General features: G+C 28.5%; 1 protein-coding gene across 1 annotated transcript in view; it reads right to left on the bottom strand.

The window, feature by feature from the left end:
* Positions 1 to 4,176: 4,176 nt before the first annotated feature.
* Positions 4,177 to 26,675, bottom strand: part of LOC119683980 (probable serine/threonine-protein kinase DDB_G0282963) — a 41,336-nt gene continuing 18,837 nt past the window's right edge. The window contains exons 3-4 of the mRNA XM_038097892.1: positions 6,921 to 7,767; positions 4,177 to 4,375 (exon numbers count right to left, since the gene is read on the bottom strand). Coding sequence (XP_037953820.1) covers positions 4,177 to 4,375; positions 6,921 to 7,729 — 1,008 coding nt within the window. The 5' untranslated portion in view covers positions 7,730 to 7,767. The remainder of the gene's footprint in view (positions 4,376 to 6,920; positions 7,768 to 26,675) is intronic.

Raw genomic sequence — 26,675 nt, 5'->3', positions numbered from 1 at the left:
TTGTTTAAAAACGTTCTACAGATGCACCTTGTAAAATAAATAAAACTCATAAACGCAATCGTAACTTGTTTAAGATTTTGCTCCCATAAAACTCGGCATATACTTAAAAGCTTTGTCTTTCGCAGTTCCAAGCACACAATGAAGAAGCTCTCATATTCCAATGTTGCCAATTAAAAGGTCGTCTTCGGACTCATATTCAGTTTCAGTTGTTGCGGCTTTTTTAAAGTTGCTTTAAATTTATTGTGTCTTTCTTAGTTTTTAGTGTTCAGTTTTATTACCTGAATGAGTTTAATGGCCTCTAAAGATTATATAGCTGCTATTATTGTATTATTGTATTAACATCATCTCTGTACGAGTACCTGTTATTGTTGAGGCTATTACTCGTACTGCAGCTATTGTTGCTGTCTTCGCTGCCAGTGACAACGTAAAGGGCTATACCCCGCATGAAGTGGGCAAGCTGAGATACATTTTTGCCTTACTTTACGAATAATTGTTGTTATGATTTTTTAATGTTCAATTCAAAATTATATTCATGCAATTTCACTTTCATTTCGTTTATGCGAAATACGAACGATTTATTTTTAATTCGATATATTAAACATTTTTTTCATTATTTTTTGCTTCACATTGATTAAGTTTTGCTTTTTTTGTGCAAATATTTTGCAATAAATTTGTGGGAATAGTTGCAATGCAACGATTTAAAATTTTTATTGCAACAAAAATATTATTAAATTTAACTCAAGTGTTATTAAGTTGGCAATAAACTAAAGCAAAAAATTACAAAATATTTAAACCGCAGAAATGAATAATTATTTTTTTCTATTTTTCGATTGAGATATTTGTGTTTTTATGTTGTATCTTTTGGGAATTGAATATTTTGTGCGTTATTCTGACAAAAACTCATATCAAAATCAATACCAAAAATTAATTGAATTACATTCCAAATTTAAATCTAATGTTTACACTATTTGTGTTTAACAGCTCAAAGCCTTAAAAGTGCCAGTGCCAATCGCAATCTCATTTTGATATACAAAATTATGTCTAATAATTTGATATACATATTATGCTGATTATTGCTATCTACGTGTACGCATATGTATCTGATATCTGAATTAGTTCACATATTTGCTTAAAATATTTTTAATTTACTATTTGCTTTGTTATGTATCCGCATTGTTGTTGTCGTTATATAAGTACTGCAGTTATTTTTATTTTTGTCCCAGTTTGAAGTTGAAATTTAATCAGTCAATGCGTAACTTATTGAAATGTAAAAATAACTACATTAGTCCAAAAAATAAATCCATTTAATCGGAGAAGCATGAAATAATTTTCACAGAGTGAAATACGAAGTAATTAAACTGCGAGTATTGCCAGAAATAAGAGCATAAAATTAATCTTCTCTGCTTGTTAAGCTAACAGTTTTTTGTCAGATTAATCAACTTTATAGGCCTTAAAATTCATGGGTTTCTTCAACTTTTAAATAATAAATCTATTTTTTTTATTTATTTTATTATACGTGTATGTCTTTTCTTAGCTTTGCTATGAGAACTCTGCAATGGAAATGTTGTTTCAGATTTTTACAAATTTTACATACAAATTCGCAGTTGAATCTTAAAATATAAAACAAATTTTACACAACCACAAGGTAAGTAGATTGATTTGCATTTCAAATCTGGATTTCATGGGTAAAAGAACTCATATATTTTATAAGTTAAAATATTACAAGATTTCGGTATATATAAAAGAGAAGTATTCACACGAAGGTGATAATGAAGTGTGTTAAATTTGTAAATGGTTATTAGTAGCTTTGGAGATATGCGATAGATAATGTTTGACAAGCTCATGATACTTTTTAAAGTTATAATAAAATTAATTTAATTAGTTCATAAAATTAAGACTACTTTTTTCATGTCATTAAAGCAGAAAATGCTTATACTGTATTGAGACGTAGGTATATTTAAAAAAAATATTTATTAGTATGATTAAGCCTTTATACAAGAAAGAAAAACAGATGACAAAGTTACATAAATAATAGTTTATTGGATAGCCCATGAGAATAACTCTTAACAACAGCATACTGTAGTAGAAACAAAAGTCTTGGGGGTCAAGTGTGACAGTAGCTCGATATCATTACCATTTTTCATAGAAAGTAAAGAAAATAATATACAAAATTAACCAAAGTTCGGCACTTTCTGATTATAACTTTACATAATAATATATACTTTTATAATTAGAATATTGTACTATTGTTTAAGTGTTAATAAGAAGTTTACCTAAAACATCATACCGTTTGCAATAGGACTTTCCTACATATATTTAAAAGATTACTTTATTCAGTTGTGTTTACTGACAGATTAACCTCACCTTTTAAACCCTTTTAATTATTACATATTCTTGAATCTCCCGTCATCTACTAAGTTGAGGAATATATTATTGTGTATATATTTATATAATAAAAGATTATTTATTAAAATTCTGCAATTCGGTTCCAATACAAAACTGAGTTACAAATTTTACACAAATTTTTTGAAGAAACTGAGTCCTCAAATCCCATCTAGGCATTAAATGTACAATAAAATAATACAAAAACTAAGTTCCAAATTTTCAACAAATTATTTTAAGAAATAGAGTTCTCAAATCCTAACAATGTACTACATGCATGATATAATAATACATAAAATCAAATATATAATAAAGAGTACTTAAACTCTAATGAACTGTTTTTTCTACTCTGAGCATATAAGTTCTATTGAACGATAAATAATTGAATTTGAAATTTCAATAATCTTCGACATCACCATCAGACACCCAACCCGTTACAATGCTAAATAATCTATATTAAAAATACATACGATGTCATGTATTTTTTTCTTTTATATCATATAAAAAAAATAATACTGTAACACAGCGCAAAAGAGTTGCATTGCATTATGAAGTGTAGAATTATTTATTGCGCAAATGGTTAGGCTTATACCCAACACATGATGAAGCTACATTGACTGGTTACAATAGTTGACTATATGAAATGGTTATATGGACTATATTAGCCAGCAATTGTAGCTTAATCTAGACCAGTACTATAGAAATATATTGATTAAACTTTATTTTTAAAATTAATAGCTACTGTTGCCAGAAGGATCTTGCCTTTACATCAATTTTCAGCAAATTATTGATTATTTACTAGCAACAATGGATGTACATATGTATAATATATATCTTGTGACTTGATATATTAATGCTTTTGATAATTAATTTATATATTCTTAATCCTCCTATCCTCCTTAATTATTCGTACATATATATTAGCAAGAATGGGTATACACATATATATAAATCCTTTGCCTTGATATATTATTACTTTTGATTAAAATTTAAATATTCTCTTTCCTTCTCTATTATTCATCTACATATGTTAGCTATACAGCCCTGCCTAAGAGAAGCAACTTCAGCTGTTGCAACATTATATTAACCCAAATTTCGCTGCAGGGTATGCCCATGTCAGCAACTGTAAAATATTTTGGTAATTTTAATTCATAAATTTTAACAATGCAATTATAATTATATATTTACCATTTACATTTTTTATTCATTAAAATTATTTATTTAGATATAAGCTTTGTAATTTTTACCCATACCAATTAGCATCGCAAACTGTTATTGGCGTAGTCAGTAATAGGTTTAAAATAAAAACTGTTGGCACATAGTTAATTTATCTTGAAAAATTATAAAATTGCAGATAGATATATTAATTCATTTAATTAATTAAAAAACATTTTTGATGAAACTTTAAATTTTTAAAATATTTTTGTGTTTTGCACATGAAATTAATTTTTGAATTATTCGTAAGACCAACTTTTTTAACTATTTTATCTTTCGCTAATTTTATTTCATCTTGTCACGCATTAAACTCAGTGCGTGTGGCATAAATTAAATTTCCTTAATATCAAATCCAAAGTAAAGAAAAAACAGAAGCCTCGTATTAATTTTCACAATTAACCTTGACCAAATTTTTGCCCTTCTAAACTGTGTTGAATTCATCTGAACATGGTTAAGACATCACAGACTTGCAGTTAAAAGTTAAAATTCTGCTGGCAGTAATTCTTTTTGTTTTTTCTATTGTTTCTGTTGGCTACATTGTGGCTGGTTGTAACTCAACTGTTATTTCCAACTTGTTTTCTATTGGGCATTGTTGTCTTTATTAAACAATAAACAATGTTTGTTCTTTACAGTTTTCATGTTTTCTATACAAAACACTTCTGTTCTCTCAATGTTCAAGCACCCAAGCACCCAAACGTCCAAGCACCAAAGCGCCCAAACGTCCAAGCACCCAACTGTCCAAATCCAAAACGGAGCAATGAACTTCTGCAGAAGTTCACTTCAGTGGAGTAAAGTGAAGGAATACCAAAAAGACGTAAACAAAGCTTAGTTAGTATGGAAAATATTTAAAAAAAAAAATTTTATAAATTATGTTTAAACTATTGTTTTATAAATAATTGCCTTTGATTTTTTTAAATCATTATTTATAATGAAAATTTAACCTTCCTCCACTTATGGAATTTTCAAGTTTATTAACAAGCGTTGTTTAGCTTTGTGTTTGTTTACTAATTTGTTTAATTTTTAAAAATAAATTTTTTTTCTAAAAATATTATTTATTTATTTTTAAACTCTTTATAAAAAATATCTTTCCATCATTCGTCACTGAAGTTTTTAATGTGAGTTGTGTAAATAATTGTGATTGACACATTGTTCCAATTCAGTCTCACCCACGCATGGGTAATTAATTAATGTATTTATTTATTTTTATTATGATTTTTATTGAGTTTAAAGTTTCAAAAAAATTTTAAAAATGTGATTTACTTTGAAAAAACACAACGTCATCAATGTATATAATTTTATTTAAAACATTAAATGTCCCACAAATTTAAGTAATAACAAAAATTATGAAAAATAAAATGTTATGTTTATTTATAAAAATTATTTTTAAAATATAATAAAACGTTGGGTATTTTATAAAGAATTAATAAAGCACAATAATCCATATCCAGTGAAGTGTGAAAAATATGGTTTTTAGGTAAATGGTTCTAAAAAGTACTGATTTGATATAGTTAGACCTTAGGTAAAATGTAAAACTATATACAATAAATAGATGGTTTATTTATAATTTACTAGAAAGCTGAAATATATAGAATTATAAACGCTATGGACCCCATAAGATACATCAAATCCTAATGCATAAAGTGGTTGGACTACATAGTGAGAATGCTTGCTCATAGATTAGTGAGAGAGACTCATGAAAGAGTAAATACCGAGAAAAGAAGTAAGAAAGCTCCCAAAAAAAAAAGAATTTTGATTTAAAATTTACTAATTAAAAGATTCAGAAAACACGAAATTATCATATATCAATCCATGAAAAAAAATGGTTGAGGAATTATTGGTGACACCGAGAACTGTATGAAAAAATAAGAAAAAACTATCCACAATAAAGGTCAACGAGTATCAAAAAAAAAGCTTTCAACTTGTGTCTATATTCATTTTTTTTTTTTGCTAGAATGAAAACATTAGACCTTAAAGGAGTTTAAAGAATCTTAAAAATTGAAAAGCATTTGAGCGTAATAGCTTATGAGATATATTAGTTTTAAAAAATAATCATATGTCAGTTTATAGTTTTTATTAGTGACAAAACAAAATAGTTTTTCTTCAGTTATCGATTTAAGAAAAATAATACCCATCTGTAGTATTGAAATGTTTCTGAGGAATTAGATATGTTGTCGTCGACAGTATTATTTTAATGTAGAAATATAAACCATTGATGCTCTTATAAATATCATTCTAATGGAAAAAAAAACGAACTGAATACTAAAAAAGAAGAACCCCTATATTTTTTAATTAAAATTTTTTTATACTTTTTTATAAAACTAAAACTTTAATTAGTATCTGAGTTAGTATCTGAATCAGTTTTACTAAATGGTAACTGTGACCACCTAGGTCCACCATAACAAGTACTCCATTAAATTATAATAATAGTTATTCAGGTAATTTTATAGAATTATAGTTCGAGGTCTAGCATATCTTCTTGACGCAATAAATATTGCATTGGTTTTAACAAAGTGCAGTTCTGAAACAGAGTGTGAGCATCCGCTGAATAAATCAATCTCAGCATCCTGTCTTTATAGTACTTTTGCGCACTCTACACTCTAAATATATTTTCTCTATTTAAGAAAATTTTGTGAACTTAATTAAAATTAATTCTTAATATAAATTTCAATTAATTATTTTTATTTTAATAATAAGTTTTAGTTGAAAGATTCGTAGCTTCATACAAAATGAAGATACTTTTCTTCTCCAGAAAAGTATGTTGCTGTAAAAATAAAATATTTCGAAAAATAACTAAGCATACTTTTAGGCCAAACTGACTAAGTTTTGAATTTTTGCTTCATATTTCGAATTATTTTTATAATGATTTATTATTTATTGACCTATAGAATATATTTTATATTCTGAAATTGTTTTTTATTTTATCTATATTTTGAACTTTGTTTATGATACGTAACATATATGTTATGTTTCACATTTTAATCTGTTACTAATTTTATTTTATTAGCATTTAACGTATATTTTTGATGAAAAACCAAATAGTTTTTTATATAAAGTAATTTTATGTTGAAGAAGACATATTTAATTTATTTATTATTGTTTCTAAAATTGTAAATAATATTATATCTTCAAATCACAACACAACTTATATCTCAATTATTATTTTTAACTGTATAATTTAAGCTCTAATTGTAAAACATTTTTATAGCACAAATAAATTGTAATTTATTTTAGAATTGCTCAACTTTCATAAATTTACAATTAACGTTAAAAACAAAGCAAAAAAGGAGTTTAAATTAAAGTTACATTTGTAAGTGGTAACTTACCTTCTTGGCTTTGGTCGCACAATTTCATGATTAGCGTCAGTTATGCATAATGGACTCAAGGCGCCTGCTAAATGCTCAACTCCAAGACGGCCTGGATCCCAACTATGCCGACCGGGCATATTTGCAACGTTGCCACTTGAGTTATGCGAAATGTTTATATTTGTGCTGTTGTTGCAATGATTGCTGTTGCTATTGCTGATATTTTTGCTGCTGGTGTTGTGATTGTTACTGCTGTTGCTGTTGCTGGTGCTGTTGATGCCAGTGCTGCTGTTGTTATGACTGCTAATTAATTGTGCATTAAAATTTATGCTATTTACTACAACATTTGCTGTAACTGCTGCTGCTGCTGATGATGATGATGTTGCTGCTGTTGTTGTCTTTAAGGCGGTTGTTGGCAAATTGTTAATGTTGCATTTGATATTGTGGTTAATGTTGTTGTTCGTATTTTTGTTACTGTGGCTATTAATTGTAGTACGTGCTGCTGGCAATGGCACTTGTAAAATTGTTGTGGTTGTTGTTGTGGCTGCTGCTGGTGTTGGTGTTGATGTGACTGCTGCTGCTGCTGTTGCTGTTGGTAAATTTTTATTGCTGTTGTTTGTAACATTTGCTGTTACTGTTACTGTAGCTGTAGTATTTGCAGTTCCACTTATTGCTGTTAGTGTACTTAGTCCTTTTGGTGGACTATGAATTGCCACTGTCGTTGCTATGTTTGTTGTTGTTGCAGTTGCCGCCTTAACGGTTGCGGTTGTTATTGTCGTTTTTGTACGCAAATCTTGCGCTTGTGTGGTTGTTGAGCTGCTAGCAACCATCTAAACCGTTTCATTTGTACACGTTACTATGAAATGAGCTGTAAATAAATATAAATTTATTAACATTGTTCAAAAAAATGTTGATTTAATTTATGATATTTGGTATTTTATTTTGTATAAATTTATGCTCATACCAAATGAGTTCATCTAACAGTTGTTTTTGATATATATGCAACTGCATTAGTGATCCCTAAAAATTTTTTAACTCTTTTGCATAATTTTTAAGCATTTAACTTCTTTGCCGTAAAGCCATTAACTTCCAATTTAGAGAATCAGAATCAAGTTTGTCGCTTAAGTCTTTTATTTGACGACGATATCATTTGGTTTTCATTAGTGCTGCTTTGTTCAGTTTATAGGTTCTCAGGTGTTTGATTTTATTGCTTTTAAATAATTATAGAAATAGTTTGAAATTCCTTAGATGCTTTGTTGTTGGCACATTTTTCTATAGCAGACAAGTTAAAAAATTTTTTTTTCATATTTTTATCGCTGCTTCATAGAAGCTAAAAATATTTTAATTGTGTGTCAAATCGGTTTTATGTCACACCCTTTTGTTTGATTTTGATTTATGTATTTCGACATTAAGTTTTTCGTTTTTTTTTAATACCTGTTATAACTTGATTTTTCATAAACAAAAAATATATATGATATCTTAAATTTGATACCCTCTTGAAAATTCTAGATCTGAACATATGTTTTTTTTCCGTTTTCTTTTACAAAAAAATTATAACAGTTTACATGTCGCCAGTGGCTTACATATGCGAAACTGCTTTAGGTAACTTAAGCTCTTGACGTGTCACCTTCTAGTTCATTTTCTACGTAGTACTTTCCTTTGTCATTTGAAGTATAATATAAAAAATTCAAAAAAATAAATAAATAAATAATAATATTATTTCCTCAATATTTTATGTTATATGAAAATATTTGGGTTATTATTTTTACAATATTATTATTTTGATTGTACTTTATGGTTGGTTTTTTTAATGGTTGGTTTTTTTTAATTGTATGGTTGTTTTTTTTAATCTAAAATAGTTTCAACAAAATTAACAAAATAAGATATGAAGATAAAAAATCTATTAACTTTTTAATTGTTTTTTTATTTTTGACCGGAGTTAACTAAGACATAGTTAAGTCGGGTGCACACTTGCGAGGAAAACAGTCCACGTTGCATGCACGCAATGTAGTTGTAAAATACATTAGATGGCATTGCTTAAATTAACAATTTCGCCTCAAAATACTAAATTATTTTATCCTGTTCTTAGGTAGCTTAGTTAAATTATGACAAATTAAATTATTTAGAAAAATATTTTGTTTAACCTGATGTGTGCTACAGTTAAAGGTAGGTAAATAGGTATTTCTGTAACTACTTAAAATAAACTGACATATTTATCAATTTTGGAATTTAAAAGTGGAGCTGAAAGTAGTTAGTTCTAAACATACCCTAGCATTCATTGAAATAGTGACGCCAATCGACATCATAGGTGATCAGCAACAAGAATTAACAGAAAAAAAATTTAAATATCAAAGTTCACATGGTGACTAATTAAAAGATATAATTAAAATAAAATTAAAAAACAACAAACATAAGAAATGATAATTCAATGACCACATGTTTCGTGAGGCGGGTACCGCCTAGTATCTACCACATTTATCGAGTCTAGGAAATAATAATATTACGAAAGCAGCAAGATATCTAACTTAATCTACAGGCTAACTAGAAACACAAGAGAAAAATCTGCTTGACAAAATAAAAATGTTTAATGACCTAGCATTAGACTTTAATATCCCAAAATATTGTGTTAAAATCATAAAATCGCATGACAAATAAGGTCTCAAAAAATTTGAAAGAAAATAGCTAAAATTTGCCAATTGCTCAAAGATGCCACAAGACTGTACATTATTAAAAGAGTTCTGAAAAATTATCTGGGTAGTTGTCTTGGAGACAATGATATAATAATTAGTGCCTAAAATATAACCTAATTTTGTAGAATAGGGAATCTATTCACCTTCAAAAACAAATTAAGCACTATCGTAGAGAAACTAGAAAGCGTTACGGACACACATTATTAAAAACGGTTTTTTCCGACTCTTTGATGCGATTCAATTATCCAAATACTTATATGATCCCTTTGTTATTTAACACAAGCAAGAATTTTTTACTTTTTTATGATTTGCTTATATATTACTAAAGTAACGCATTTTATTTTTCTCAACATCGTTAGTTTTTGGGCATCTATGTAGCTTTTTTTGGGCTATGTTTGGAGTGTTTGTTGCATAAACACAACTTGGATTACATTCAAGTCCAAATTTGATTTTCTGAATTTTTTTCTAATCCTGCCGCAAACATGGGTTTATTTTGGTTATCATCATAGCGCTTTACAACACTGTTAATTTCATTATATTGTGCTATGGTTTGACACACTAAAGATTTGTTTACATTCGGATGCTTGGAGACTACAAAAGTCTTGTTTCCTTCCTTTCTTCTTCCTTTTAAATGTAGTCCTATCACATTATTACGTTTAAATAGAGATACATATACTATTGTATGCTTCTAAACAATCAAATTAGTTGTTGTAAGACAACATTTTTTTTGTTTTTGAAGAATTGTAAAGCAAGCGAAAGTCTAGTCAGTGTGAGACTTGAACCAATTAAAATCATCTCAATATCCGACAGTAAACCCTTTCGGGATCACCGATTTGGCATGTGTCAAGATGCCATTCAGAGCACGAAGCTTAAATGTCTTTTTTTGTCGTCATTTCGTCAATTAACAACATTTTTTCATTTCGAAAGTTATGGCAACTTTAGTGGGTTGCAGTTTAATAGGGTCACAGAGTAGTTTTGCCTGACAGTAAAATTGTTAATTATTTATAATAAAGTATTTTAATTTTTTTAACTATATAGAAATAACTTTTTGAGCCATTATCATTTAAAATGCAGTTCCAAAAAAAAAAAATGTATTTGAAAATATTTCACATTCTTCTACTTATAAAAAGAAATGTTTTTTTCAGTACAACTTTGTCTGTTATTAGTTTTATTGCCTCATAAAAAATTGTAAAAAAACTTTTTTGAACAAAACGTTGAACAGGCACATTTCCTCAATAAAATATATTAATTTATATGAATTATAAATTTTGTTGAAAAAGTGCAAGGAAAAAGATTGAAACTATCTTAACGCGCAGAACAGCAAATACTGTCAACAACAAATTTACTAACACCAAACGCAACACAAATTCAAGTGATTCGCACCGCAATTAACGCACGGCAAGTGCAGCTCACCGTACCGGCCGTACTCGTTGCAGTCATGAATTCGCATATAAACGTCATTATCACGTTCATCGGTGCGATAATCCTCAAAGTCATGTGCTGTTACTGCACTTGAAACAACTTCAACGCAAGTGCTGCTGGCTTATAAAAAACGAAATTAATGGAATTGGCTTCTGACAACGAGTCCGAGTATTCACCATTCACTATTCAATATCGGTTTGTAGGATTGAGAGCTTTGGCAGAAAGAAGTGTGCTTAATTGAGTGTTTGTGTGTTTATATTTGCAAGAAGCGGCGTGCAAGTGTCTTAAGAACTTTGGAGCCGCATTGGAATGCAACCAATGCAGTTCGGTTTCAATTGAAACTTTTATAGCGCAGGCAATTGCCTGCTTACTAGAATGTGCACATAAAGTCTATTATGACTGCCGCCGCCACAGCAGCCAATGTCGCTTAACTTGTCCATTTGTTTGACTTTGAAAGTAGGCATGAGGCATTCCATTGCATGAGTTTCATGGCATGTCTTTGGCAGATGCGACTTGAGAAGATGAACAGCACACTGGAAATTACGCACCCTCTAGCAAAAACAATAACAAAGCAAAATGTTGTTATCTTCCTGCAAACTACACAGCATTTTTCTAACGCATATGGAGCTTTACAGTTTCTTACATTTTTTTCCTAATAAGATCCATTTTCATCTAATGCGATTTGCTTTTCTCCGATGCGTCTTAATTGCACCTCCGATGCTTAATATTGTGGCTGAAATATTTATATGGTATTTTATTATTAGCCATAAATTAAAATACCTTTAGGATTCTTTGAGAATACTTCCATTTGTTAACCGTGCATTCTTCTAACAATAAAATTTTTATTAAATTATTTTTATGGTTTACAATTCTTTTGCATTACGTTATACACTTTGTTAGAACCGATAGTGTAATCCATATTTATGATACCATAATGCGTGGTGATGTATAAATCCGTTGCTGATATTTATGGTTTTGTTAACGCAGTTGACTTTATGATAAGACGCTCTTCAGCATTTTATGATTATTATTATGTTTGATCATAGGTGCAATTTTAAAGACGAGCTCAAAATACTTTTCTCGCAACAATAAAGATTATTTTTTCTAGTATTGGCAATCATCAGTATATATTGATATATATTTATAAAGAAAATGCAATGCTTAATGAATTGTTTTTTTGTTAATATAAAAATTGACGATATGCATCAGATAGGTAGGCAGTTAAATTGGAAGAAGGATCGAACTTTCCTCCATTAGTTCAGAAAATCGTTTTGATACCACTTTTCTCGTAATTTCGGTAAAAGATTGGGCGTTTTTTATACAATCAGAGAAGTAGAGAAATGGAATGGAAACAATGCAATCCTCGTAACTTTGGACAGATTGTCATGCTTTTGAATATATTAAGCCTTTTAGAATCAGAAGCATTGATAAAAGCAATAATTTGCTTAATTTTAATGTCGATTATATCGTTAAATGATTTTAAGAATGGAGTATTTATAAAATTAAGCATATTCTGGTTCTAAATAAATCTGGAAAAGTAACTGAATACATGAGCGTAGAGCACTAAGTTATTCAAAAAGTACTAGGAAACAAGTTTAATAAATTTTTCCACTAAAAAATTATTGAAGATTATTTAAATTCAGACTTAAATTTAACAAGTAGTTAAAAATGTTTATTAGAAATGATGAGGTGACAAGATTGTTTCATAAGTTCCCGAAATGAAAATGAGAAAACTGATTTTTAGTTGGAAAAATATTTTGATTTCCATAAAAAAACAATTTCATTGAAATCATAAAATAATATTCCTTAAAAAAACCTAAATGCGTCCGTAAAAACGATAAAAATATCGATAATTTCTGGAATAATGATTAATTTATGTAATTGAAAATATTAACAATATCCAGTACATTATTTTTAAATGTAAAGATTCTTTCACAACAATAAAATCTTGAAAACTTGTAAGCAAAGAAAACTTAAGTAAAGAAAGAAATTCTGATTGTGGGAGATATATCCATAATTTACATATTAATTATATATAGATGCAATTTTCAAAACGGTATAAAGTTTCCGTTCAAAACTTAATCACAAATGAAATGTTTTTTTCGTATTAGATACAAAGCAAACGAAATCTGGAAATACCTTTAATTTCCAGGTTGTTGTTTTCCGCCAAATCTTTTACTTTCCATCAAAGCAAGCAATTCAAGGCGAATACTACACAATCTTATTTACCCATATGAACAATAAAGAAAGAAGAAAGAAGAATCATCTTACATTTTCCGAAAAAAATAGGTCTTCCATTAAAACACTATTGCCTACTAGTGCCCATATATACTTAGTCTTTAGTTCAAAATTTAATGAATTCTAGTGCAAAACGAATATCAAATTCGTCATTACTAATACGAATTGCTTTAGAAACAGTCACACTTATATTCATGCAGTTTCAAAAGAGGTCAAAATAGTTGTTCAGTATAATGAAGAACAATATATCTTTATTCACCTCATATATCTTTATTCATTACTGAAATATTACCCTTTCTATATTAGATTTATTCACATTCTGTAAATACGCTTTATTGTATCTTTTATTAGTGTTATTATTCTGATTTTTTGTGGGTCACCTCCATTAACATATCCGTTTTAGTTTTAAATTCAATTATGAGAATTTTATGATACTGTCAATTTATCTTATACATATTCCTTGTTATTTAACTCAACAATTTTTATTATTCTTGTGAAATAACAAAAATTCAATAGGTTCGCAGAATGTTGCTTAGCAAATGTTGTAGGCAAACTAAGAGCGTTCATAAATTCTTAAGCTTAAAAATATTGTTGAGCAAGAAAACCTCACATTACCGCAAATTAAAGTAACAAATTATGTCTGAAATTTTATTATAAAGTCAAACAATTGTGGGTCTCGTAACAAAGCCGTAATCATTAAATTTTAAAGGAGTTTTACTTGAAAATTAAATTTGAGTAATAAATAATTCGCGTTAAATATACTAGATATATTATTTAGATATTATAGATTTTATTAGATATTATATTTAAGTAATAAAGTATTCTGTGTATAAAGTTGAGTACACAGTGTATAAACATAATATAATTTCTTCAATTGTGTAAAATCTTTTGTCACTGTAAACGTTCTGCAAAGTTACTCTTAACAACAAAAAAAATGGCAACAGATACCTTGAGAATTTTTAAAATTTTCCCGACTATCTTTCAGAAGCCATCTAGTTTTAATAACTTTAAAAATTTCATTGGTCCATCGAACCTGACTCCACCAACTCTACGAAAGTGAAATCTTACAATAATGTTGTTCACGAGTTCGAGTAACGCGCTTGGTAACCGAGTAAAAGTGTAACCAGTTACGCTAACTCGTGAGCACTTGATGCTTGATGATGTCGAGCAACGCATTACACGACATGTATTTTGTTGTTGCGAAACGTTTAATACTTTACTCGATTACTGAGCGAAGTCATGAAGAACCTTAATAACTGCATCTTTTAAGAAGAATCTGAAACATACTGATTGTTTTCTTCAGATTATATTCTGATTATCCTCATGCTTACACTATATATATTGCTTCAACTATTGGATCAACAATTTCATTGTTAAGTATTATTTTCTTTTTATATATTATTTGAGAAAGTATGATTATAAATCTTCAAATATTCTATTCAATTAAATTATTCTACTTAATGATTTCAAAATTCAACAGTTTTTGTTTAGAATTAAAATAAAATACTCTAATTAATACTATTATATAATACTTAATTTAATAATTAATATTAAAAATAAATTATCATTATATATATTCTAATAGTTTAAGAACAACATTGGTCGTGTAAATCAAAAATAAGAATAATCTTTTAAGATCCTCAAAAAAAAAAAGAAATAATTCCTAAAATGTATATTTTAGTTCTCAAAAATCCTCTGCTAATGGAACCCAATTACATATATACCTTTATACATACATTCTTGTTCAAATGTAATTATTAAAAAAATGTAAACGCGTTAGTTAATTGTTATAAGCTTTATCCGTATTTTCTTAACTTAATTCATTATAACGTACGCCTTTGAATAATTATATCAAACGTCAAAATAATATATGGTAACATGGTAGATGACCACTTGTTCCAGCTGTCTTGCTTTGTAACACATCATTCTACTCTTTTTTAGTGACTTTTTGTTTAGAATAACTTTTTAAATAGCATAAATAAATACTTATCTCTGATAAAATTGTGTCTATACAAATAGTAGTGGCGTACCTTGTGTTACAAAAACATTACCATATATTTGATAGGATACGACAAAAAGAAACATTTTAAACAATTATTTTAGTTGAGAGTATAACATACTTCAATAAAAGGACATCAAACTCACTCATTGAAATATCAATGAGATATCAGTCTTGTAGTAGTTTTACTAAGGTTGTATTTTAGGTAACCATGCTTGAAGCCTAAATCTCCCTTTCAAGGGAGATAAAGTGAAAGTGTCTCCTTACCTGTTTCGTTTTTGTCCAGCACAATCGGGGTGTTGCCTTATCACTTTAGGGGCTTTCTTTTTTAAGAATCTTGGAAAACTGTAAGACCTCCTCCAAGAGTAGCATTATAAGCTTTGCCAAAGGTTCTAAGGGGTTCTAACCCTTGAATTTCTAATTATATAGTAACACAGGCCTATAGGCTTAAGTGGATCCCTTGTGGTGGCCGGTATAACCTAACCTAACCTAGCATACTCCCTACTCTCTTACTATATTGTTCTTTAGCTTTTTAGTTTTTTTTTTAATATTTAAGTACCAACAAATATAATGTGGATGCACAATTTAGTGGTGGACTACAGTTTTGTCACACATTATTCACATAATCATTTTGTTTAGTTTTTATTTCCTAAGCATTTAACTAACTTTTTGTATGCACTGAATAAAATGTAGAAATAACTTCTTCGGTTATATCACAAACATATTTATTGCCATTGCATTGTAAGATGGGTTTTTAAAAATTGGTTCTATTATTAATAGTTCTATAGTAATCTTACCAATAGTGCTTCCTCTTCTTCTTGCTATTTCTGAAACCTTTACTACTCTATTCTTGACTGAAGACCACATTGATGACTCTTGATTTTATCTTGAATGTTAACTTACCATAATTCATTACTTAAACGATCAGTCGGTCACGCTTTGTTTTTTACTTAACTGCACACACTGATCGATTAGAGACTCTTTCAACGATAGTTGCGGGTCAGAATAGGAAGAGAAAAATGTTGACCATCTGCTGCGTTACTAGCATATTTACTCTAGGATCTCTATGGTATCTCTAAACTGGATATCCAACATCACTTTTACAGCATTGAAAACATTGGTTGCGTTATTAAAGCGACAAAGCGGTTTCCTGGTCTAGGGTTCTCGTGGAAAAATCCATATATGTATATAAACATATATATATATATTTAGGTGTATGTATTTATATACATATAATTGTGTACATATATAAACTGTGGTATCACAATGAGCCCTAATGAGCCGGTCGTCTCTTCAAAATGGCACTGCCACGTGTACATTACCTTGCCCTACCTTCCTTATGCATGTCATTTATTAAGCTGTTTATTGTTTGGTTCGAAATAATTCGTTGAGTGTGTTGTGTATTTGGAACTGAACTTTAGTACTGACTTCATTTTAAATAAAAAGACTTGGCCAAATTTTGACTTTGTTAAAAAATTATTTTATATGGCGTTTCATATCAATTTTTGGTGTATAATGGTTGTCAATACCAAACTTTTCTGGTTTAACTGCTTCATGCAACTCAGTTAAGTACGATGTGTAGTGATGCCCAGATAATTGTATATTTCAAATTTTTCTAGAAGCGGTTTACTTTGTCGAAGATGTTACATATAGGTGTAGATGTAATAAGTGTGATTAATTTTTCAATGTTTGTCACATGTATCATTTTTGTTTTTCGGCATTATTCGTCAAGACATAAATACAGTACGAATTAACTGTTTTACATACGAATGGAAACTCTTTGGCTAAATATAATACATATTTACGGAAATTTCACATTTAATGCAAGTGTTTTTATTTATAAAATTTAATCAGATATTTAATTTTAGGTAATTACATATTTGCATATATAAACAAAAAAAAAAAGAATTTTTCGTTTGCGATTATTTCACTCACATAAAAGAGTGAATAAGTTATAATTATAATAAACCTTCTCTTTGATATTTCTTGATTTAATTTAAGTTGATCCGCTGAGTGACAGCATTAGAGTTTGAAAAAAAGTAAAAGATATTTGTTGACTACATTTTGATTGACGCAATCTGTAGTCCGTCCTAGTTCATTTTCAAATTAAAAATTAAAAAGAATTTTTCCTTTTAAGTGAATTTCTGCCACACCTCCACTTAAACCAAAAGAATTTGCAACAATTCAAATTTAATTGCATTTTGTGCAGGCAGAGGTAGTAATTATGGTCAGTTGAGGTCAACACAAATTCAACCCACAAAATAATAATGTTAGTAACAACATAGTGAAACTGTGGGTAAAATGCTTATACTTTCACACCTTTTGCAAATAAAAAGCAATATTTTAAAAGTATCTCATATTTTTTACAAATCAAAGGAAACAATAAAAAAAAAATAATTGTTATGAAAATATGAAATTAAACACGCAACTGCCATCAATCAATCATTTTGAGCTCAAAACGAAATAGTGCTGCACAGTGGCACTATGGCCATTAAAATCGAATGGTGCCAGTAGTGTGAACCCAGTACAACTCATGCATATTTTTCCTTTTTTGCTATGCTAACACTAACATTTTTCATTTTGACAACGTACGTGATTGTGATTCTAGAAGTTATTCCTCTGTTCCGCACAGGTAAGGTACCTCTACGTTATTTAACATGGACGCCTTCAAGTCTGCAATCATAAACGTGCAAAAGCATTCCACACAGTTTGAAATATATTATGCTCATATGCATCTGTATCTGCGCATATATTTATGTATATAATATGTATCTATAAACATACATACACACTGGCTAATATTTTCTTTATTTTTATTCACCTTTAAATTTATTGTATTTTAACAAATTGGCAAAAATTCAAGATATTGACTACGGTTGGAACTGCGTTCCGACGTGTACGCCGGAATTATTTCTACGACGTTTAAGTGTCCGTAAAGAACATAAAATCTTGCCATAAACAATTTTACAACTCCGTGCGCTGGCTTTCTTGGTAGACTTAATTTGCCATAAAGAATTAAGGTCATATACACACAGTTTGCGGTAAAATTATGCTCTTGTGAATAATAATTGATTTTGTAATAAAATTAATAAGTTAATAAGCTTGAGCACTTATTGCACAAGGAAAAGCTGCTTAAGAGTTAATTTATTATATGCTAAATGCTAATCAGTTTTTAATACATAAACTGTGAGGAAACAATTTTACTGTATAGAACATGCTCCATGTGATTATACATAAATTATGGCGTTTAAAATATATAGATATCAGATAATGTATATAATGAAATTTTTTATATATCAATAAATTGTTTCTTGAATATAAATTGTACAAATATAAACATAACATCCACACTATATCTTGAAACTTTTGATTTATAATACACAGGATTTTCGGTTTTAGCAATTCTTTTCTTTTCTTTTTTTTTTTTGATTGGTGGAACTGTCATTGACATCTGTGTCAAATTTTATATCAATATTGCAGATATTTAATAGTTTCGCACGTCTTTTGTGAGCAATAAAATTTTGATTCAATGATTTTTTCAATGTTTGATTTTTTTGAGCAAAGAAGTTGCATTAAATTTTGTATGTGTAATGAAATTTCTATTAGAAAAACATTCGCAGAAGGTCTTCGGTGACCAGATAATGTCCTATAAATTATTTACAAGAGATGCAAGCAATTTAAAGATGGTCAAGGAAGCGTTAAAGGCAAAAATTTCCTAAACGATCACCAACTGATTAACAATATGTCAGGAAAATTAAATATCGAGTGTTTGAAAATCATCTATTGACAATTAGAGACCTAGCTTATACTACTAACATTGCAAATAAAGTCATTCCTGACCATTCTGAAAGAAATTTTGCAACTAAAAATAATGAAATCTTTTTGGTGTTAAAACCAATTTATTTTTTTGAAAACTAGTGTTGCGTTAAACTCTGTCCAACAATGCTTCTGGCTATCAGGATAATATAAAGTAAATGATAACTGAAAATAACATTTTCATCTGTACATATGACAAAGCTGCTGAAGGTGAAATTAGAAAGATCGCGTCATTCTTAAATGAAGATCGTGTCAGTAGTTTTATTAGGTAATCGTGGGCTTCTGCATTGTGGATTTCTTCCGTCAGACTAAGCTGTTGACAAGAAATATTATATCAACGTTCATGTAATTTTTATGGACAGAAAATACTTAATTTATGTACTACAATAATACCCAATTTTACACTGCATTAGTTTTTCAAGATCATTATTACATTACATTATTACAGTTTTTTTATAAGCTGTGAAGCAGCAGAATGAAATATATAAACCTAGTTGGGCAAATATCAACTCAAATGAAACTGACAAATAAATCGTTGGTTCAACTTTACAAATATTTAATATATTAATTTAGAAAAATATGCTCTATTTACATACTAGTTAAATTAATCTAATTATTTTGTTAGAAAAACTTTTGCTGTGGAAAAGTAGATATAAAAACCAATATGTTGTATGAATGAACCATGATTCGTAGGGTAAGAATATTTTGATCTGAGATTTAGTTAAAATTATTTTTCTTAGTGTAGAATGATCAAAGAATAGAATTTACTTTACATACAACTATAGATATATTTCAAAAATAATAACAGATAATAGTGCTCAATTCGTTACAATAACCTAATAAATATAATGAAATGTCATAAAAAAATGATAAAATCGACTATTTATCTTTCAACTTCTTTATATTACATTACCTTTGACCAATATTTCCTGAACAAATGGTAGACTAAACTGAAATTTACTATTATAGCAATCAAGACTAATCAGAAGCAGTATGACTAAAATCATGGTGCATCAATTTAATTAATTTACTTTAATTTAAGAGTTTAAAGGAATAAAAACCACATATTGAACTAAGAGATATAGGTTAACTAAAATATGACTAGACTAAATATAAGGTTTAAAATATGAAACAGAGGAATGACAAATGGAAAAATAAAAATTAAGAAATTAAGATAAAATTAACCGTAAAATATAACTAAAAAGTTTAAACTTCAGAGCAGATGGGTTTAGGAAACTGCATGGACTAATTGCAAGAATAATAATAGTACACTGGACGTAAATTATAGTAAAATGAGTTAAATAAGATACGCTTAAATATGTTCTCGATAAACGAAATAAGATTCAGAAAATTTAAATACACTTACAAATAAAATAAAAAGTAAAAATTAAATAACAGTGGAAAAAATCATTTTATCTATAATATACTAGTGAACAAAAAAGTTTATTTTTAATAAAATTAATTTAATGTATACAGATTTATTGGTTCCTAACAATACCGCATAGAGCTTTATTTCCCTGTAGGCGCATGGAAGATGGCAAGACTTATTTTTGCGAATCTAAGAAGTGCTTAACACTTTACTCTAAAGATAAAATCGCCAAATGTTTTTTAAAAAAATTTTAAAGCGAGACTATAGCACGCTGGAACTTGAACGCAGTTCTTTCTAAGATCTGCTTAACACTTCACACTAGAACTAAAGTTACTAAACACTTTTTAAAAAAAATTTAAAGCAAATCTGTACGTCGGTGGAATTTAAAGTCAGCCTTAAATAGAATGTACTTAACACTTTGCTCTAGAGATAAAGTCATCAAATATTTTTGAAAAATATTTTAAAGCGAGATTATATCTCGGTGGAACTTGAACTCAGCCTTATCAAAGCAGTACTTTTTTTAGTTTATACCTATATATATAATAATTTAACAATATTTCTATACCCACGATAATCACAACTAATTTAATCTTGTTTTATTTTAGTAAATTAATATTTTATAGCTTATTATTTTTGTATTGATTTAATACAGTATAGGTAAATTTATTTACTGTTTAATTAGAATGTAAATTATTAAATGCAGATTTTCTGACTCATATAAAATTTAAGTAAAACTTAAGTTTTCCCAAATTAAATAAAATTTCAGCAACCATTACTGTATTTAATTATATGTCGGTAAATCGTAATATAATAATATTTAGTATAAAATATTAATTAAGAGGAAAATATACATGCAAAAAATCCTTCACATGCATAAATCGTAAAAAAATCAATTTTCCAAGCTGATTTCTTATTTAAACGTATAATTAAAAATTAAAATAATTAATACGCATAAAACTCGACAAATCATTTTTCTCAAAAACCTTAAAATATTGTGGTTTCAGCACAGCCAGCCACTCTAATGATCATAAATTCGGTTGGTATCCCGTGAAGGAAATATGCGGAATTTTTAATAAATATCAAAACAAAATCAGAAAACCCAGTAGCAGAAACAGCATCCAAAACGAATCCAACGACTTCGCTCCGCAAATGTTTTTAACGCCAATTGACCAATAAATCTGCAACGAATTGAACTGAGCCAAAAACGAAAGAAATTCGCTGCCGGTCTTGAGCATCAGCAATAACCACGATCAATCCGACATATAAACTTAAAGGCTATAATTAAAAAATTCAAGATTGCTAAAAACAATGTAAGTTTATTTTATTCGTTCGATACCGCCCGCTTTTCACGGTAAATACTCGTATATTTTGGCAAATGAAGGAAATATATCTTAACTTAGCTTTTCTCACTATAAGTTATTTCAAATGAAAGAAAGATACATTTTCTATAATAATTTCATACTGTCTTGTGCTAGTCTCATTACTAATATTTCAGAACGAAGTAATGTGACGGAAATAAATTGTATGTAGGGTACAAAACATAAGAAATTTTATTATAAAAATCATGTTAATATATCGTGGAACCAAAACAAAAATGGGCGCGTAAGAAATTTCAAAATAAAAAAACTAAAAATATAAAAAATAAAGAATTAAAAATGAATTGCCTGTCAACAAAAGCAGGAAGATAAATTGAAACCTGAAAAAGCTGGAAATTACTGTAAATATTTATAAAAAAAGGAAAGTAAACAGGCCAAGGATTATGTATCTCCACATCACGGGGAACAACCCATACGAAAGTGACGTAAACTAATTTTTATTGGTATTCATGAAAAATTACCAATCAGTTGTTATGTTTGAATTGTTAAAATCACGAATTGCTTATGGTTTTTTTACAATATGGTTACTATCTTTATAAATTTAACATATATTTCGCTTAGAGCAAGAACTCTGTGAATAACTTAAATAGATAAAATCTCAATCGAAACTTTAGAACATTAATTGATTTCCTAAAAACAATTTGTGGTTAGTTAATTAATTAACAACTTAACCATATAGAATTAGTAGTTAAAGATCAACATTAAACAGAATCTGTTCGATTTACAAATTAAAAAATTTAAATATATTTAATATTGCACTAAATGTTTTTATAAAGAGGTTTTCGAACACAAGTGAAACAACAACAAAAATTTATTTCGTAAATAATTTTAATTAATTGAATTTTTGGCTGACCATACAGCTGTTTCGAGTATTGCCAAATACCCTACATCAGTGGTCTTGGAAATAATTCTTATATTTAATTATTCGTAAATAATTATTTTTGAGACTGCAAGTACCAGGAATCGAAATCGGGTCCTGCCAAATATGAAGCTCAGAATCAGCGCACCTTAACCAACTGATCCAAAGCCGTACTTGACTTTTTATGTTCGCATATTTTGCTGGAGTATTGTTACTTTTGCTATGAAAGTTTTTTATTAACAATTTTACTTGCTGTATTCATATATTAGAACGAAATCATAAACCAGCTGTAGAATAATTGAATTAATTAATTAATTATATTTTTTATTTTTAATTGTTAAATTTCAAAACTATTCTATTCATAAAGGCATTATTTGTTGCATGATTTGTTCTTTCTTATGTATAGAACCTAAATGCTTTTCTAATTTGGTTTTCAGGTCATAGACATAATAATAATTTTTGGTAATTACAGAACAGGCGAGCTAGCCAGAAAGGGTGCTTCAGGACCTCACTCGAAACACCTAACATTATGCAAATTGTTATTTAGTTATTTCTGTGCTAAAATTTTTAATAAAAGATGACATCTGTATGCAATCTGGCAAATTTCCAATATATCCAATATATTCATTAAGATGCCCCGTAGAGATATCAGTCTTATTGTAGGTTTTTTTACAGGTCAGTTCCGACTAGGGAACCTTCCTAAAAGATTGAATCTCCCTTTATATCATATCTGTCGCAGCTGTGGGAAAGATGATGAAAGTGCCTCTCATCTACTCTGTCTTTGCCCAGCTCATGCATGGTGGCGACTCAATACTTTAGTAGCCCCCTTTCTTAAGGATCTTGATCAATTACAAGACTTTCCAATAAATAACATTCTAAGCTTCTAGGCGGTTCCCGAGTTTCCTCTATATACGGTAACACAATGGGTCAATAGACCGCAGTGGATTCGAGTACAACGTGCATTTCAAAACAACTGAAGTTTTTAAAAAGGGATACAATACTCTTGGAAACACTACAAAAACTGGAACGGAAAATATGACTTCTTGGAAAGATGTCTATTTTCAGAGTATCCCAATTTGACAACGAATTCAAAAAACCATCTATTCTAAGAAATTTTTTCTGCTAAACTATATGTTGATATAGCTAACTTTTGGAGACATCAAAGTTGTTCACCTTTAACATTCATTACAATAAATAAAAAAATAAGTACACCATATAACGTCTACGTCTACTACTACGTCTACTAGTATAAGTATCTTTATATTAATAATTCAAGTAGTTGTTAATAACAAATTCTTATTATTATTCTTATTATTTTCATATTATGATTTCCAACTGTGAACTTCGATATTTGAAGAACGCTCATATGTTGACATATAAGTGGAATAAGCTGGAAATCTGTTTACAAGTCGGGCACCTCAGAAAAAGGAACTGTTCCGACTTTTATAATGCCCAGAAAACTTGTTACTTAGTAAGTGTCTTTTGGTGCCTCGGAACTATTGGATAAAAAATGTTGGAATATAAGTGCAATCTATTTGTATATTCGTTAACAACAGTTACACTATTTTTCAATCAACTTTTTTTTTGTAGCATACTAATGTTTACTTTACTAAAACAATTTATTTTCTCTAAATAATCTCATTGTACATATGGTATTGCTCGTAGTATTTAAAAAGTTCTTATACAATTAAACAATTAATATTTACTTTGGATCCCACCTTCTATTTTTGATTTGTTAAAAATTTTTTGTGGGGATATTCTTGAGACGGGATCTCTTCAGTAACAAAGAAAAACAAAGAATACGACAATTACTTATAGTCGTCTGTCGGAGGTGTTGGTTTTATATAAATTTACCTTCTTATACTTTAAATTATTTACAATTCAAAAATAAAATTATGAAGGATTCAAATTACTTGCTTGTGTTTTAAATATCATTATTTGTATAAATAATAAGTAACTATAACCAATGTTTTTAGACTTAAGGCATAATATTTATTTATGTTAAAAATTTGTTTTGAAATTGAATAATAAAGTAAAATCTAAAAAAAAAAAATCTCTTCAGTAGTATTGATAATAGAATGCCTTTCCAATCTAACTTTCTTCCGTTTCTAGGACCATGGAATACGATTCCTGTACTTTTCACTAAAAAACAAATATACGAGTTATTAAATAGTTGTAATATAACTTGTGTATATATGTAATATAACTACATTTTGAAATTAAAGACATATACAATGTAATCATATTATAACAAAAAATAATTTTATTAGCTAATGAATTTTTGAGAGACTTATTCAATAAAAATTTATTTTTTTATTTTTTTGTGAATTGAATTAATATTTCAACATTTATTAATGAGACTCGTTTCTGTAAAACAGGTAGCATTTTTCATTCTTTATTAACTTCTAACGAACTCATACTTTACTTTGAATAAGCTTAAGAGTTGAAAAAAGCCTTTTGGCGTTACAAGTTCTTGTCTTCCTTTCCTACTCTTCACTACTCTTCACTACTCTATTAAACGCAAAAGAACTTACAATTCAACACAAAATCTCATAAATGTAAATTATTGCCCAAACCCGCTATTATCAATTTTAATAAACAAAAACCCGAAAATGTTGTGGTAAGACAATGTCGATGCTTGCATATGCCAGCTGCTGTTATTGTAAAATTCCACACGCATAAGTCGCATAAAACGCACACTTACGGAACACCAGCACAACGGCGGCAATTATTTCTGGCTCGAGCGTTTTGTGTTCTTAACGAGTCTTGATATTTTGTGTGAGTTTTTGCTCGTAAGCTTGAGGTATTTTGACCCTTTCGGCTAATCAGTAGCGTAATTATTAATTTTATGTTGGATAAGCGTCCGCACAACAGGACGCATACTCATCTTCATAGATGTATTCATTACACCGCTTACACCGAACCGCACAGTCGATTTATTTATGAGGCGTAAAATGGCTCATAATTTCTATTGAAATCACGTATACGCAACCAAATGACCAAACACAATGAAGCATAAAAGACAACATACGTAAAGCCAAAATGAATTACACGATTTGTTAATAAATTTAACATAATATGTGGGAATAAAAATATTCATATTAATATGCTTGCTTGGCATTCATGTTTGTCACGCATGCGTAGGCGGTGTACACAAAAGCGAACAAGCATTTACGGTCATTTAATAATGAAAAGGAAATAAATTTTCAATAAACGGTGTGACTAACCGAAATTCTAGTGGGTTGTCTTAGCATTTAGTAAAGCAGTTTTATGATTTTTTAATATATTTGTTTATTATTCATTATTAATTAAAAAAGGTATCACTTACACAATATTAATGTGAACAATTTTTTCAGAAAAAAACAACAAAACATAAAATAAATATTTGTTTTTATAGCGAATTAAAGAGATATTAAATATAATAAAATTTTATACATAATCGTAACTCGCTTATGATATAATCGAATATAATTATTCCTTATTAAATGACTTGTGTTTTGTCGTCTATAAAAATTTTAGTTATTTAATTTTTAACAACTTAGCAAATTGTTAAACAATTTAAGAGTTTAGTCAACTCTAAAGCTAAAATAAAGTAAGTAAGACAAAAATTATCTTTAATGTTGTCGAAACACCCGTTTACATTCAAATAGTTAAATTAAATTAAACATATGTGATAGTAATATGTGATTTTTAAAACAATACTTTAATAATTTTGACATTAAAACATAAATAGTTTTTATGTGTTGTATTGCTTAGCATTGTTCAAAATATCTAAAATATATTTTCATTTTAAAACAGCTGTTTTATATTCGAATAAAAAACTATTTTATTACGTTAAGTTACTTAGTAACTTTGTTGATCTTTACATATATGCTTCGTTTTTCTCGACCTACATTAACTACCACCAGCCAGCATCTTAATGTCAACATTAATAGTACCGAGAGACGTCAAATCTTTTGGTCTATGATCCTCTCATCGAAGATGTGGGTATTTTCTAGCACAAGCAA

Source organism: Teleopsis dalmanni, chromosome 1 (assembly GCF_002237135.1).
Source record: "Teleopsis dalmanni isolate 2A chromosome 1, ASM223713v2, whole genome shotgun sequence".
In the NCBI taxonomy this organism is placed as follows: Eukaryota; Metazoa; Arthropoda; class Insecta; order Diptera; family Diopsidae; genus Teleopsis; species Teleopsis dalmanni.
The sequence above is the reverse complement of the archived record's forward strand: the minus strand, read 5'-3'. Positions and strand labels throughout refer to the sequence as shown.